Source organism: Myiozetetes cayanensis, unplaced genomic scaffold (genome assembly GCF_022539395.1).
Source record: "Myiozetetes cayanensis isolate MyiCay16 unplaced genomic scaffold, myiCay2020 scf1, whole genome shotgun sequence".
Lineage (NCBI taxonomy): Eukaryota > Metazoa > Chordata > Aves > Passeriformes > Tyrannidae > Myiozetetes > Myiozetetes cayanensis.
In genome coordinates, this window is record NW_026086604.1 from 130,334,208 (window position 1) to 130,350,261 (window position 16,054).

At 39.0% G+C, this 16,054-nt stretch overlaps 1 protein-coding gene across 2 annotated transcripts in view; it reads right to left on the reverse strand.

Moving 5' to 3' along the window:
- The window catches only part of MINDY3 (MINDY lysine 48 deubiquitinase 3), a 54,729-nt gene extending 45,932 nt beyond the window's left edge, over positions 1 to 8,797 (reverse strand). Inside the window, exons 1-2 of one of the 2 annotated variants that reach the window (XM_050313177.1) lie at positions 8,639 to 8,797; positions 599 to 678 (exon numbers count right to left, since the gene is read on the reverse strand). In XM_050313177.1, coding sequence (XP_050169134.1) covers positions 599 to 678; positions 8,639 to 8,735 — 177 coding nt within the window. In that variant the 5' untranslated portion in view covers positions 8,736 to 8,797. Of the gene's footprint in view, positions 1 to 598; positions 679 to 2,317; positions 2,349 to 8,638 lie in introns of those variants that run through there. The other variant, XM_050313185.1, reaches the window with a different exon arrangement.
- Positions 8,798 to 16,054: the final 7,257 nt, after the last annotated feature.

Here is a 16,054-nt window from a genome sequence, read left to right on the forward strand (position 1 = left end):
AGAGAATTCAAGAGTAAGTTACCAGAGAAAGTAATCTGGCCCATGACTCAGTACCTGCCTGTCTCTGCAGGGTGCTCCTAAGAGAATGAAGAGCAGTCACCGTTAGACAAACTGCTCCACAGGTCATTTATTCTGCTAGGGCTTTGAAAGTATAACATTTCCCCTTTTATTACACAGCAAACCCCGTTAGGTTTGAAAATCAACTACTTCAAGTATTTCTAATACACTTTGCTAAAGCAGTCATTGTGACACTGATACTACCCTTTAAGGTAGGGAATTCAAGAGATGAGAAGGGATGAGAATTACATTTATATCTGATCTTTTCCTTCTCCCCTTTATTCTGCATTTCCCACTTTGAAGTTACTTTTGCTTGGATCAACCTGCTGCACTTCCTCAAATAAATGTCTTTCTGCAAAATTATACTTCAAAATCAGCCCATGGTCATCTCTGCCTTTTTATAGACTTGTTTCCTCCACACTTCAGTTATGAAATCAAAATACAGTTAACCTTCCTTTTTTCATATTTATTTTAATGTCAAACATATAAAGAATAAATTTTGGTCTAATTTTAAACCGTTCCTATAATAAAGGTATCTTACCTGTACAGGTGCTATCACTGCACAAGGGCCACCTTCAAATTGTTCTAATGCAGTTGATTCAGAGTCACTAAAGACAAATCCTGCCAAATGAAAAAATATTATATTTAGTGAAACATGTAATTAAGAACATGTTTATGTACATTCCTTCCCTAACAGAAATGACACCTGATTTATTCACCTTTAAAGATGAGGTAAGTTTTTGTTTCCCTGACAATGCAACAAAATATGGTTAAACTATCTGAAGTAAAAAAAAAGTGCATGAGTCAGGTGAAAAGGACAGAAATTAATTATTTATCTCAGCCATTACATCATAACCACAAAGTGTCAACAGCTGGGGTTTTAAACAAAAGAATTTCTGTTTAAACCATTTTATTTTTGGATAGTTTATTTTTTATGGATACATTAAAATCTGTTTGTGATAATATTTTGTTTCACATATGTTAAAAATCAAACATCTTTGAACCTTTACTGAACATGCATAATACATTTCTCTTCCCTATGAAGGGCACAGTATGCCTCCCACTGATCTCATTTTTGGCCTATCAGTGTGTCCTATTAAAACTGAAATATGCTAAGTAATTTATACATTTTCTTGGAACCATGGAATCAAGCCTCTTAATGGTATTCTTTCACAGAAGATACACTAGGTTTATTGAGATGCAACATCACCTATTTTCCCTCTCCATCTTTAATGTATTTGTATTTCAGAATTATCTTACAGTCAAATAATAAAACACATGCCACAGAAATTATAGCAAAATTGTTCTGTTACCATCTCGTCCTTAAACCTGCCTTTAAGATATGGTGATTCATAGCTTTCATTTCTCATGGATAAATGCACATACATGGACAATTAACTTGATGAAGCTGATACGTGGCAACTTATAGTGCATGATATTTTGCATTATTCTTGTAAGTGCTGATAAGATTGTGCCAAAGTGACTCTAGTTCAATGCAATCTAGAAACCATGCAACTGTGGTCAGCAACCAACGAGCAAGCGGGGGCAGGCAAAAAGGGGATACACATGCATCTTTTCACAGTGTCAGTCACAGCAGAAAGAATATTCAATGCCTGTTTCCCCCAGTTTCTCCTTTTCTCAATTCTGTATCATTACATGCAGCCATATCAAAAGCATCTCTAATCCTTGGATATGAATTTGAGCTGGGGAAATGCATCTTCCCCCCCACTACAGCATGACAGCTACATCACCAACGTGGCAAGAGGGAGAACTACTGCCCGTTTTGTAGGCCACATTTCATCACAGAAATGGTAGTTGTTCCAAAACAAGGTAATTTTCTTATTCTAAAAAGGATCACTGCAGCCATGGGGTTTCCCCTGTATCTGACCAAAGGCTCCAGATCTATTTTTAACCATATATGCAAATGTGCATTACAAAGATATATTTTATATCCAAAACCCAGATGCATGTCAAGCCTACATACACAGATCCAGCTTCACCTAATGTAGCAACAAAGCTTCACTAATTCCTACTTCAAGAAAGGTTTGCAGTAGTGTCATTTCACTCCTCTGTTAACATGCCCTAATAAGAAATATCACCAGTTCTTTAAACTTTCTGAATTAGTTTGTGCAGGCTTAGAATACAAAAAGGTAAGTCCTCCTCTACTTTGAAGCGTTACTGCATGCCATCTAAGCACACTGCAACAATAAGACTTTTTTAGTTTTTTTAATGATTTGGTCACTGCAGAAAAATAACATACTTGGATGTGGTACCATTAAACCACACTTTAGAAATCTTGAATTTGCTTCACATTCTTCAGGCTTCTTTTACAAATCATGAACTGTCTCAGTTTAACCCTGCCCTCTTTCTCAAAACTGCTTCCTAAAAATAAAGAACATTGAGCGTGATCCACCAGAACAAATACAAATTTGAGACAGACAAGGCAAAGTTCATGCTACACAGAACTTGACAGAATACAACCACAGAAAAAAATAATACTCGAAGAAACACTTTATTTCTATTTACTTAAATGCTGTTTAATGGTTAATAAACATAAAGGTTCTAGATGCTCTAAGGGCAAAAACAGGCTTCAGACAGTATGGTTATGCTCTCTTTTTAAAAATTCTATAAAATCTGAAGTCAGCTCAGATAAAATTTTAGAAACCAGCAGTCTGAGGTCCAGCTGGATTCAGGTCTACTCCAGCCTGCAATCACACCTACTTACCTTTTTAACCCTCCACAACAGTCAGGTCTTGGACAATCTCTATAAATATTCATCAACTCCACGCTCTTCCTTAGGATTCTTAAGAATAGCCTAGCCACTCTTTAAACTACCAACTGTGATGAACATCTCTGATTCAGACTAATTTCTACTTACTCTCACTCTTAACCAGTCATATCTATCATACAACTCTTTTCACTCAAAATTTCATGAAGAAAAGAGATGTAATAATGCAGCAAAATAATATTCTTTAATTGTCTGCCTTTTATCCATAAGTGCAATTATCATCATTTATCTGTAAGAAACATAAAACAGTACCATTACCATTCATCTTCGGTGTCATTTATAACACTATTAAATACTCCACTGACCAAATTTTTTCAACATCACTACTGCTCTCCTGCATGTGGGACAGAAGGGGGAGGGAGTAGAACTAGATTCAAGTTAGTAATCAGTGTATTGCCCAATATTTTGAGCTATGACACTCCAAAACCTGTCTTTATATCTTTGTATCACACATTTATTCTCATTTCCCCCAAATACAGCATTTACCAAGGCCCATGTTTCTTTCTCACACCTAATTCTCAGCTCTCCTACGTACATTTTGCCAAAATTAACCTATGACTGCATTACTTACTCTTGTCCTTCATCTACTATGCCACATCACGGTCCAAAGCACTACAAAACCCATTCATTCTTCTATTATGACTACTCCACCACTTTCCTGCATCTTTTTATTTTTAGCCAATTTCTAAATTTTTTTTTTCTGCCCAAGACACCTTAGACATTAATAACACTGTAATTTCACAGAGGATGCTGTGTATTTTCAGTATTTTCACTCTCTGCAAGAACCACTCTAACTGAATAAAAGAGACAAGGGAATAGCAAAGAGCATGCAACACCAACCACATTAGAAAAACCCTCGCTCTCTCTCTGATCCATTCTAGCTAGAAAGATGCTGTGCTATTAATTTTTTGTCCTTTTCTCTGCTGACCTGGCCTCTCACTGTGGAACTCTAATTTTTTCTCTCTTTTGGGATACAAGAACTGCCTAACAGAAACACTAGAATAACCCATTATACTAGAGCAATACTACAACAAAACTTAACTTAATTAGTTACGGATAAAGAGCCAGGAAGTCCTGGAAGGGTTTGAGGAAAGTATCCAAACTACCTAGTAGGCTACTACTAAACTGGGTAACAAGGTGCCAGAAAACAAGCTAAGATTTCAATATGTCTTCCTTTTTTAACACCTTTGAAAAAAAAACCTACAAAACAAAACAGCTACAGAATACTAATAATACAGAATTCAGATACTTCTGAATCTGTACACTGGTAAGAGCCTTCTATGTGAGCACTCCTCTAGCTCTTACATTTTCTTTAAGCCTGTCAGCCTTATCCAGAGTAAGGAACGGACTCACCAGCACCATATCATTTCTTAAAGTAAGGATGAGTATCTTCCAGCTATTCCTTTGTGGGCCCAGGGGGCAGAAAAGAGTTTCAGGTTCACTAATTATTCAGATAATTCTGTTACAAGGCATTTCAAATTCTTACTGCTCTACGCATATTCCAACTACATTGGCCACCATGCCCACTAGCCAGAAAATACAACCTTCTTAGCAACTTAACGTACATGTTCACACCTCATTTTTTCACAGTGAATGCTGTCTCCTATTCTCTTTCCAGTTTAACAGTGCTGAAAGGGTTGTTACACAGGACACAATCCCTCCAAAAAAACCCACATTTCTGCCCTAAAGCCTAGTTTTTCGTTCAGCAAGCTTCACACAAATTCATTCTGAAGAATGCAAAAGCTTATTAAGACAACTCTGCATTACAGAAGTATAAAATAAATATTTAAATGTCACATATAACAGAAAGGGATTGGACAACCTGTCTAAACCAGCAAGATGTGGTTATTTTTTCTGTAAAGACAGTATCACTATCCCCAAACCAATACCTCATTCCAAGGGAGGAAAGAAGAAAAAAGCCTACAAGTATAAAACTGAGAACAAAAACTTCCCTGGAGAAGGCTGTTAGGTAGCTTGTCCCTGCTGTTTTTCCAAAAACTACTATTGTCTCACATTTACTAACAGTACAGCTTGTATTAGCAGGACAGTCCATCTCCTCCTGTCAAGTACTGCCTACTTCTAGTTAAAGAAAAGCTCAGAGTCAGTAATCATCAGTACTTCTGTGCTTGAAGACCTCAGTATTTTTTTCCCATGATGTGCAAATTCCTGGAAGCAGGTTTGGCTTCTAACTTCTTACCTAATTTCAACAGATGCCTTAAAAACTGTTCACAGACCATGACTTAGAAAAGAAAGCCTTTGTGAGTGATCTTTAAGTGTGACCAGCATCAGTAAAGCACAGGTTTCAAAAGCAGTTCCACCAAAAGATCTGAAGAGGAAATACTTATGGCAAACTAGCAGCAGCAAGTAGGCAAAGCTGGGCCAACAGGTGTAATCACTTCCTCCAGCTGTTTGCACAATCCACACTTGTCGATACTCTAGTTGTGAATAAATGAAAAATACTTTTCTTCTCTTTGTGATTGACTGATTACACTGAGTAATATGGAACTTGAGATGGAAAGCACGCAAATACAAAGACTACAAGTGACAGTCATCAAAACATTAAGTACATAGATATCAGTGACTATTTCTCTCCCAACAACCAAATGAATTAAACATTACTAAATTAAACTCAGAGGAGCACTTTCAAATTGTTACTTCTGCTTAAGACTTTGAAGAACAGCAAGTATATGCTTTTTCTCAAAACGCATCTGCTTGTCTGGTAAAAATATTATTTCCTAACAGCACTGCCGTGATCACAGAATAACAATACTAGAAGTCAAATAACTTAAAAACATTACAGGATGCAGCTTCTCAACTAACCATGTACTACAAGCCCATCTGGTGATATTTGGTCAGAAAGAAGAATTCCAGGTATGTAAAAAAAGGAAATCTGGAAGGAATAGGAGAGAAAGAATGAAGCCTGGAAAGAAGACCAGAGAAAGAAAAGGGAAGTTTCAGCCCACTCACCCAGCTCTCAACCTGGAAACTGGAAGAGGATCCAGACAAAACGGACATTTTTACATTGTATATTACCCATATATACACAAACTACTATTAATACCTTCACACTATGCTTTTGCAGTTAAATGGTTGTTTTAAAAAGACTTTTAAAAGTCCCATACTCTTAAAGTCCCATACTTTTCTTTCCAAAGACCAGTGAGACACAGCTTACGCAATTCTGAAAGGATACTGTGCTCAAACCCGCCAGACATTCACATTATAGAGTCGTTATGCCTTGGGGCTGATCTGAAGAGCAGCTTTATGAATGGAATTTGTCTCTTGGATCAATGAAGAAAATTACTCCTAACATGGGTATGTGTCTTTAGGGTTCAGTGTTCCTACTAACTCCTTCCCAAGTCATCGTATCTATGCCAGGAAACACCCAAGCGCAGACTGAAGCTTTGCACTACATTCCTGTGTCTGCTTTGAGGATTCGGGTAAACAGATTCTCCAAAGTTCAAACTGCAAATTCTGCTGCAATCATAAAGAAAAAAAATTCTACAAAGAAATCCCACACTAAAAACCTCACAATAACTGCAACAGCAAATTTGCAGCGGTGCCTTTGTTAACTCGGGAATAAAAACAATATATTTAAAGTTGCCAATGCAGCAAACTGAGGGAATTACTGTTGCTCACTTCCAACAGCACATCCATATGAGCTGGGTTAGTTCTGTTTAACTCCCTGAAGATCAGCCCATCTTCAGTCCTGATCAAATGAGATCATGGAATTTGGTGCATGAGGGGGATTTCTGGAAAACTGCTGTCTTCACTGAGAAACTGACTGGTTTGAGTCTTACATCCTCAACACCCTCCCTACTCTCTGCTTTTCTTTGTAAATGAAAATCACAGTTCCCAATTTCCAAAGGGTTTGAGAAAGGACAAGACGACATCTACCAAACATCTGAAATAAATGCCAGTGTTTGCACTACACTTGAAAAAAAACCCAACAAAAACAGACACAAAAAACCCCAACACCAAACTAGTTGTTTGATGTTTTCTGCACATATTATGTGAAATGAGGGTCTACCTTCTAAACTTTGAAGTCTTGGTAAATAATACCGCTTGATATTTTTATTTGTGGTTTTCTTCTGTTAAATCTTGATGAGTCAGTGTTGACACAACTGCTTTGCAGTAAGTAAATGCTGCAGAACTTCTTCAACCACACAGAAACAGAAAGTTGGGTAAAAGTATTATTCTGCTACACAACTGACTCAAACAGACTGATTCCCAGCACAAGACCTCCAAACAGCACACTCACTTATCAGGCTTTGCTACACAAAATTGATTATACTAAGGAGGATATAGAGAAGGCAACAGATACACTACACAGTCTAGTCACAGGACTTTCCCTGAAGACAGAAGGCTCCTTTGCAGAAGCCACGAAGAACACCAGAGGCCATTTCCATTAATTCTTCATTGGATCATAAGTGCGGGGCATTATAACACAGCTTTCAATAGATTTTTAAACTGCTAAAACTTTTCACACAAAATATCCTCAAAGTGTCAATTGTGGCAATCCAACATTACCAGTTAAATAAATAATTAAGCTTTTTAATACCAATTCTTCTTTAGTGACTTTGCACAAACCTTGTACCGAAACAGCAATGTTACCAAAACTTTAAAAGAGAGATTTCAGAAAGTAATTATATTTCAATAATCACTTCATCAGGAAAAGTAATGGTTTTACTGTGCCTGCTTAAATTCTAGATCTAAGAAGAAATTTGGCATTTTCCCCCCAGATATTATCACTGAATTATCTGAACACAGATAAACCCAGGGAAAAAGATATATGAGTCTGGTAATATACTGTGTGCTATAACGAGGAGTAGCTGAAACTAAGCAGATGACAACATTCTTGTTACCAAAAAAAAAAGAGCATGGAACAGAAAAGACTAAGAAACTTCTGTTTCAACCAACTTTACCCTGAGACCTGAAGGCAATATTTTTTTAAAATCTGTAAATTGCACTGTCACTTGTGAATCTTTTCAGGAATTAATGATTTTTAATGAACATCATAACCATTACTAGAACTCTTCAAAGCCCACAGTCAGTTATAAAGAAGGCGATTTTCCCCTTCCTTCAGCCAGGACAGTTTCACAGACTGATTTCTTGCATATCATTTACAGGCAAGTCCCCATATTACACCTTACAATTGTAGCTTTAGAAGAATAACAGTAAGTCTCCACTGAGAAGAAACTATGCATAGGTTGCATAATTTCAATATAGAAGAAAGCACTTTACAAATACCCCAGGTTCCATCGTTATTGCTGCTTTATTGCCTGCCACATCCTAAAGAAGGCATGCACCTGCTTCCTTGGCCAAAGAACCAGCAAACAAACAAACAAACAAAAATCTGTGGGTCTCTGTCCCAAGCCTGACCTCACTTTTGCTATTTGTGACTCACATATTCTCAGCAAAACAAACAAACAAAACCCAACGAAAACCAAAGCAGAACTCATGCTCGTGTTTCCACAAGCTACGTAAAATCACGGCACGAGACGAAATACTCAAGAAATGCATTTCCCTTTTTTACTCAATTATAAGTTCCCTTGGAGATCTGTGGCTAAAAGCGAGCGAGCTCCGAAAAAAAATAATTATTTCGCAAGTGGAGCCGCCGCATTTTTTTTTTTTTTTTCTTCTTGGCGCGGGCCACACGGCGCGGTGTCCCAGGGACAGGAGCGGTGCCCGGGGCCCCTCAGCACACGGACCCGCGGGCGGGGGAGCCGCGGTGTGTCCCGGCGGGCGGGCCGGGGCGGCGGGAAGGGCCGGGCGGGGCACGGCGCTCGCAGGTACCTTGCGCCCAGCGGCAGAAGATGGTGTCGGCCAGCCCGCGGGGCCCGGCCTTCTTGCCCCACACGAGGTGGAGGAGCTCCTGGCCCGGCTCGGACATGGCGGGGCGGCGGCCGCGGGGCCGGGCGGGCGCGGCGGCTCCGGCGGCCCCTGCGCAGGGCAGCGAGGGGCGGGGCGGCCCTTCCGCTTCCCCAGCAGGCACCGCCCCTTCCGCGGGCCCGGCGGCGTCGCGGGGAGTTTGGGAGCGATCGTCGCCCCTGACGGAACCGGGGCGAAGGTTTGCCCTTAGGAAAGAGCCTTTCGAGCGGAAGGTGTCCCGGGGGAAACGACTGTGTGTCCGCACTTGGAGTTCTTCGTGCGGCGTGCAGCCGAGATCGAGCTGCGGTGTTGTGCCCACACACTTAACAGAATCGCGGAATCGTTAGGGTTGGAAGGGACTTCTGGACGTGGAATCCTGGAGTCATCAGTGTTGGAAGAGACCTTTATTATCATCAAGCCCAACTATAAACCCAGCGCTACCACTGTAACCCTTAAACCACTAAACCACATCACTCAGCGCCACATCCAGACCCCTCTTAAACGCTCCCAGGGATGGTGACTCCAACATTTGCGTGGGCAACATATTCCAGTGCCTGACGACCCTAACAGTGAAATTTTTTTTCTAATACCTAATCTGAATCTGCCCTGTGATGATCTTCATGTCATCTGCTCCAGTGCAGGTGACAGGACCGTGTCCAGGTGGGGTTTGAGTGTCTCCAGAGGGGGAGGCTCCGCGAGCTCCCCGGGCAGCCGTTCCAGTGCTCTGCCACCCTCAAAGTACAGAAGTTGTTCCTCGTGTTGAAGTAGAACCTCTTGTGGTTCAGTTTATGGCCACTGCTCCTCGTCGTACTGCTGGACACCACCAGCAGTATGTCACCGTCCTCTTCCCACATGCTTTTGAGATATTTATATGTGTTAATGAGATCCCCTCTCAGTTTTTTCTCCTCTAGACTGAACAGGTCCAGCTGCCTTAGTCTTGCCTCATAAGAGGTGCTCCAAGCCCTTTATCATTTCTGTGGCTCTCCTCTGGACCCTCTCCAGTAGTTCCTTGTCTTTCATCAAGCAATTAGTGCTTTTATGGAGATTGAGCACATATTGAGGCAATAATTCTGAATTAAGTATGAGAACAGCCAATATCAAGGGTGTTTATAAGCTTTCTGACGTGTCATACCACAAATTCATCAGAAGGTGGGGTGGTTGTACTTCTGATTTTTAAATGTTTTCACGTATGTGTACAATTAAGCATTTTATTCAATAATTACCGACAAGTCATCAATTTCCTTCAGTATCGATTAGCAGAATGAATCTGGACTTGCATAACTAATGCAATTATAAAGTCACTTTTTGATTTTTAGCATAAAGAAAGAACTCCAAAACAACAGGAAGGAATTTATTTAGAATTAAAGGCATCATAACAGCAAAATCATGTTCTTTACATACTGTAATAAAGGCCATTGTGTTGCTAGTTTTTTGTGCATTCTTAATTTGATAGTGCAGTAAAATGCAAATTTCTTATAGTACTTTGAGTTTAATACTGGGTATACCAGACTTGAAATTGTAAACGTCCCATGAGCAAGAGGAAAACAACAAAGTACATTTATTTTAAAGTGTGGTGTTGTATAGACATTTGAAATATTTCAGAGAAGAACGTATCAAAATGGTTTGATGGTGCAAGTCTAGTCAGCTAGCTCAACAAAGTTCAGACTATCCATTGACAGAAAGGCTTTATTAGGTGGAGGAAAGAAGTGCAAGTTTTAGGCCATCTTCAAGTTCCTGGGCTTGTTCTAAGGTATTAAAGTTACATTGTCATGTATACTGAGGGTGCAATCTGAAAAACAATTCAGTAAACAAGTGGAGAATGGAGAGGAGAAGGTACTGTAAAACAAGGATGCTGAACGTACAATTGGGTGACACCCACTGCTGTATGGCAGAGGAGTTGTGTGGCACCACCCAGAGGTACCAAAGCCTGGAAAAGCTCGTCCTCCACTTCCATCTCTGATGCATTGAATCATCACTTCCAGAAAAACATTGTGTGTGTTTCCAGAGAATGGCAACAAAGCTGGTGAAGGGTTTAGAGAATAAGTCATGTGAAGAGCAGCCAGGGGAGCTGGGGATGTATAGCCTGGAGAAAAGGAGGCTGAGGGGGGATCTTATCACTCTCTACAATGACCTGAAAGGAGGTTATAACCAGGTGGGGATTGCCCTCTTCTCCCAGGCAACTAGTGACAGAAGGAGAGGACATACTCTAAAGCTGCACCAGGGGAGGTTCAGGTTGGACATCAAGAAGAATTTCTTTACAGAAAGGGTTGTCAAGCATTTGAATGGACTGCCTAGGGAGGTGGTGAAGTCACCATCCCTTGAGATGTTCAAGAAATGACTGAACGTGGCACTTAGTGCTACAGTCTAGTTGACAAGGTGATGATCAGTCCAAGTTTGGACTTGATGGTCTTGGAAATCTTTTCCAATCTAAATTATTCTGTGACTCTATGATTATTGTGGAAAGCAAGTTAATTAGAATGAGAGTAGCCTTTGATTTCATGGGTGCAAACAGGTATCCACAGTGAAACAGATGTAAGTAAAAGCTCAGTTACAACATGGAGAGCTGTGAGCCAGAAGAGATCCTGCAGTTTAATGCACTCTAAATTAGAGTGCAGCAGTTTTAATTTCTCATCGTAGAGTGGAAGAATGCTTATCAGCTGCAGATCTGTGAATACAGACCTGCAGGTGAGCTAGCAGCTAATGACTCCTGTAAAGTCACAATATAAAATTAGATCTATATTTCTAACCTGAATTAGAATGACAAAGAGCCACATTTTGGTGCAGCAGCAGTATTCTTGTGTAGCAGTGGCAGGCTTGAAGCTACTGCCTTGTGTTGTGTAAAAATGCTTTCACAGGCAACTGATGGATAACTCTGATTTTGCTAATTTGCTCCATATAACTTGAAATGAGAAAACACTTTTCAGACTTAGTCACAATACTGACAGAAGCAAAGACAGTAATGAGAGACATAAGATGTAAAGTGATTTGACCCATCTTGATTTGGCTGGCATACAGCACATGGAGTTCAATGTAGAAAAATAAAAATTAATGAATCTAGGAACAAGGGAGCAATTTTGGGGATGTGTGCCAACTGGAACAATCTGCCATGTACTGGTTAGAAAAAGCATAAGGAATTATTTTGGAAATACCACAAAATAGTACTGGAATCATTAGTCTCACTAATACAAATGGGAAAAGGCAAGCTGTATAGTCAGCTGTAGCAAGAATCAGAGCAAATAAGGCTGTGGATAACATCAGTTATGCTTTTTGATCTCTCACTGTCCATGTTTTAAGTGTTGGGCATTCATCAGCTATTGATACGTTGCATATGCATACCACAGATTTGGACAGGAAGATTTGTGTGTGAATTTATGTAGGCAGTTGAGTTGCAGTTAGTGAGGAGGAAACTAAAAAGGAGGATTAGGAGAAACTACAACTTCACTTGTGTCTAATACCAGGTTGACATCTAAGCTGTATTTGAGAAATAAATGTAAGTGGATTGGAGTCAGAACTCTGAACAAAGAGAGTGCAAATCTGCATACAAATACATGAAAATAGTATTTTCTAGGATGATAAATCTGGTCTTTAAATCTTGTGTCTGTGGACTCTGGGATGTACAAACTGTACTATAAAGTCAGGCATTCATGGAAGGTAAACAGGAGACTTTTTGCATATTGGGTCTTTAACTCCTTAAAATATTTAGAGGTAGGCAAATCAAGAAAGATTCAAAATTACTGCTCTACAGCATTGTTTGGTTATATTCTGAGTAGTATGCATAGATTTGTAACTATTTGTTCAAATTGTTTCTATTACATGCATTTTTTTTTTTTTTAAGTGTTGGACTGCCATCATGTGGTTGGTTCGGTGACTTAACGTGCACTTTTAAAAATACATGCAAGGTGTTTGTTGTTTTAAACATTATGCACTATTCGCTTTGTGTGTGTGAAATGCTGTTCATTCCCTCTGCAGGCTGGTGTGGTGGGGCTGGGGTTTCTGGGTTTTTAGGAAAACACAGAAGCTGCTGTTGTCTCCCTTCTAATCTCAAATTCAATCTCACTCAGGCTTGATTCTGTTGGTTGCAGTATGTAAGATCTTAGAACACTTCTCCACTAGACAAAAGGAGAAGGTAAAGAACATAAGCATATACTCTGTATGTGTGCAATCCCTTTAGGTTTACTTAATTTGTATTTTAAGTGTTAAGTCTCTTCATGAGAAAAGTTTTTGGCTTAATTGAGAGTTATGGGTTTTCTGCTATGGACTGTTGATAGACAACAGTACAAGTTACCGATGTTGTACATGTTTGCCAGACAAATCCCAGTAAAGTTCATCTACACTGAAATAGGTTTGCCTTACTTGTCTTTAAATATACTGGCCTGTGTGGTAGGACAAACATTAATAGATGCAAGGCTACTTAGTCCCTACAGCTCCAAAGGGAATCGCAGTGGTGGTGTGTTACTAAATTGTTCTGAGAAGGTAGAAGTGATTCTTAAAATTTTCTCCAGTTTCCCTTTTCTGTTTGCTCCCATCTTTTAATTACATCACACTTTCCCTCTGTCCCCTTACCCCAACAAAGCAAAAATCAAACTATCAAGTCTATAGAGAAAAAATTTTATTAAGAATCTGAAATGTTGTGGTGGACAAGAAAAGATTGTTGAACCAAATCATGAAAGTGTTTAGTTGTCTACCTGTTGTTGGATGTCTATTTCCTACTGATGTGAATTTATCTGGATTTTGTTTATAGTGCAACATGAAGTGTTATATCCGATTTGCTCTCAGGATGATCTCTGAGAAGAAATTTTAATATTAAAAGTCGTACTCAAAATTCTATTGTGTGCACAATTGTATCTGGAGAATAAAAAATGTCACCAGCTTACAAAATGCTGATTACTCCGTCCCTTGCAGCAGAGGTAACTTCTGGGCTGTGGCTGACATTGATTCTTCCTACTAGTTCTTGGTTAAGAGGTAAAGATAATTGTACTAGCAGTGATGGCAAAGTGAGTCGCTGATCCCTGGTTTTTGCCTGGATTGGAGGACATATATGGAAGAGACAAGAACATGGTGTCATGCTCATCTGCCCAGTGTCCCCATCCTCAACTGGGATAGCTCCACAGGGTTTTTTGTCTGGCAAAAGAAAAAACTCTACAATCCAAGGAATGGACAGAGTAAGTTTCCTTCTGCCATCAGGAAGATGGGGAGGGAAACTGGGGCACAAAAATTAAATTCTTCTGCTGCCAAGGGACATACTATGGCCCTGACACTTGCATGGTCCCTTTTGTCTCTCCTTAGACCTCCTTATTTAAGAAGAGGGTGAAAATTATATTTTGACCTGTGTATCAGCACCAGATTCTCTGAGAAGTTAGAGTCCAAGTCTAAGAAACAGAAAGCTCTCATGTGTCTCATTTTCTCTTTTGAAATGATGAATTAGTGCTGAATTTGAAAAAGTTCTTAGGTGACTGACTCCTACAGTAATTATAGAAAAGAGAAAATGGGAAATTTCTTGGTAGATATTTGCCCTCAGAATCTGTTGATGAGATTAAACAAGCTAGTGATTGTCCTGTGTATGTGGATGTTTGAGATTGACATCTGTGTGGAATGGGGAGAAATTTCTGGAGAATCAGAGCTTTCTGTGATAGCCCATATAGCAAGGTGAAAAGGAGTTATTTCTTGTGTATATAACTTATATACAGTGCCTTAATACTACAGACAATAGATTTGTTTCAGATAAGCTGTTTAAAACTGCTGGAGCTTAAACTCCATCATTTGCAGTAACACCAATGAGCAAATACCCCTGTATTCGTATTATAAGATACATCAGAAAATAACAATTCTACTCACTGTTGCATTTCATTTAAGATTCATAAATGTGTGGTAAAAAAAGTATGACAGAAAATGGTCTATTTTAGAAACAGTCACTTATTCACTTTTTGCAAGTTACCATGGCATTTTCACATTGTTTAATGACAGGAGCTGTCTTCTGTCTTCCAAAGTGTACTGAGGTTTTCTATTATTTTCAAATAAAATTATCTTACAGTGAGAGGTAAATTGAAACATCTATTATTTTTATGTGGTCAGTCAGTGTGTGGCTCACAGAAAACATCTTTGGATTATGAACTGCAAATTTTTTGAAGAAAACTGAAAAAAAATGGCATTGTAATTAGCAAGAAAAAGCCTGTAATTATTAAGACTATTAGGAGTATAATTAAATTAAGACTGTCAAGTTCTAGCACAGTGATGCTAATACTATATCTCTGGCATTATTAGTAAAAAGTGTTTCAGACAAGTTCAGTACAACAAGAATGGGCTAATAACTTACTGTGCAGTCAATACTGTCTGGTTAATTGCAGAGTTTACCTACCAACGACAATGCACAGAAGGAAAGATAAGAGGCATGTAGAGTCATCAATTTTAGTTATATGAGCTACATTTCAAACTAAAAAGTTATTTGATGCAAAAGACTGAATTGCTTGATTTCAATAAAGCTGAATTGAAATATGTTAATTGCATTGAAATGTTAAAAGAATTAAATGTGCATAATTTAGTCAAAATTGAACAGGAAAGTTCCAGTCTTCTAAAAGGACTGGTTTCCTGCAGAAAGTGCCATTTAGACTAGCTTTTCTTATTATCTTGGAGTGATTGAAAAAAAGTTGGTTTACTGGGGAAGTTTTGTTTCCAAGCAGGTGATGTGTTGGAAAATGTTGTGTTGGAATGAAGAGGTGGCTCAGATTGCTGATAGGAGAAAACAAAGAAAGTGGTCTGTACTAGAGGGGCAGGAAGATTCAAAACCATTTAAGTGTCTTACTCTCTAAATTCTTTTTCTTACTCTTACAGGTTTTCTGTTTCAAACTCCTCTTTTCTAAAAGCCTGACACATTGGTTCTCATCTCCTTTTCATCTACAATACTGATGTTTAATGATACTTGCCTTTTTTTAATTTTCCATCTTTAACCAATTTTTTGTCCCCTAAGCATTAATCTAAATGTTACTGCTTTTTTTTTTATTATTCTTGGAACACTCTATTTCTTCCCATATGACATTTTATCCCTCAGATATGTGATGAAAATTCATTATTTCATCTCTTTTCACAGACATAGCTGAAAATCCTATCTACTTGCATAGTGATACCTTTTCTGCAAGAACCTGTGAGTTCCTTGGGCCTGTGACACTTTTGTGTCTGCAATGCAATCTGCAAAAGTATCACATGCTTGTGACATTTTAACAATATGTCAGTAAGAATGCAAGGATCAAATTCAAAGGGAGAAATCATGTTGGGAACAATTACTTGTTCAGAGGAGATGCTGGGCAGTACTGAGGAAAGCAGCCATCAGATGAGAAACCTCAAGGA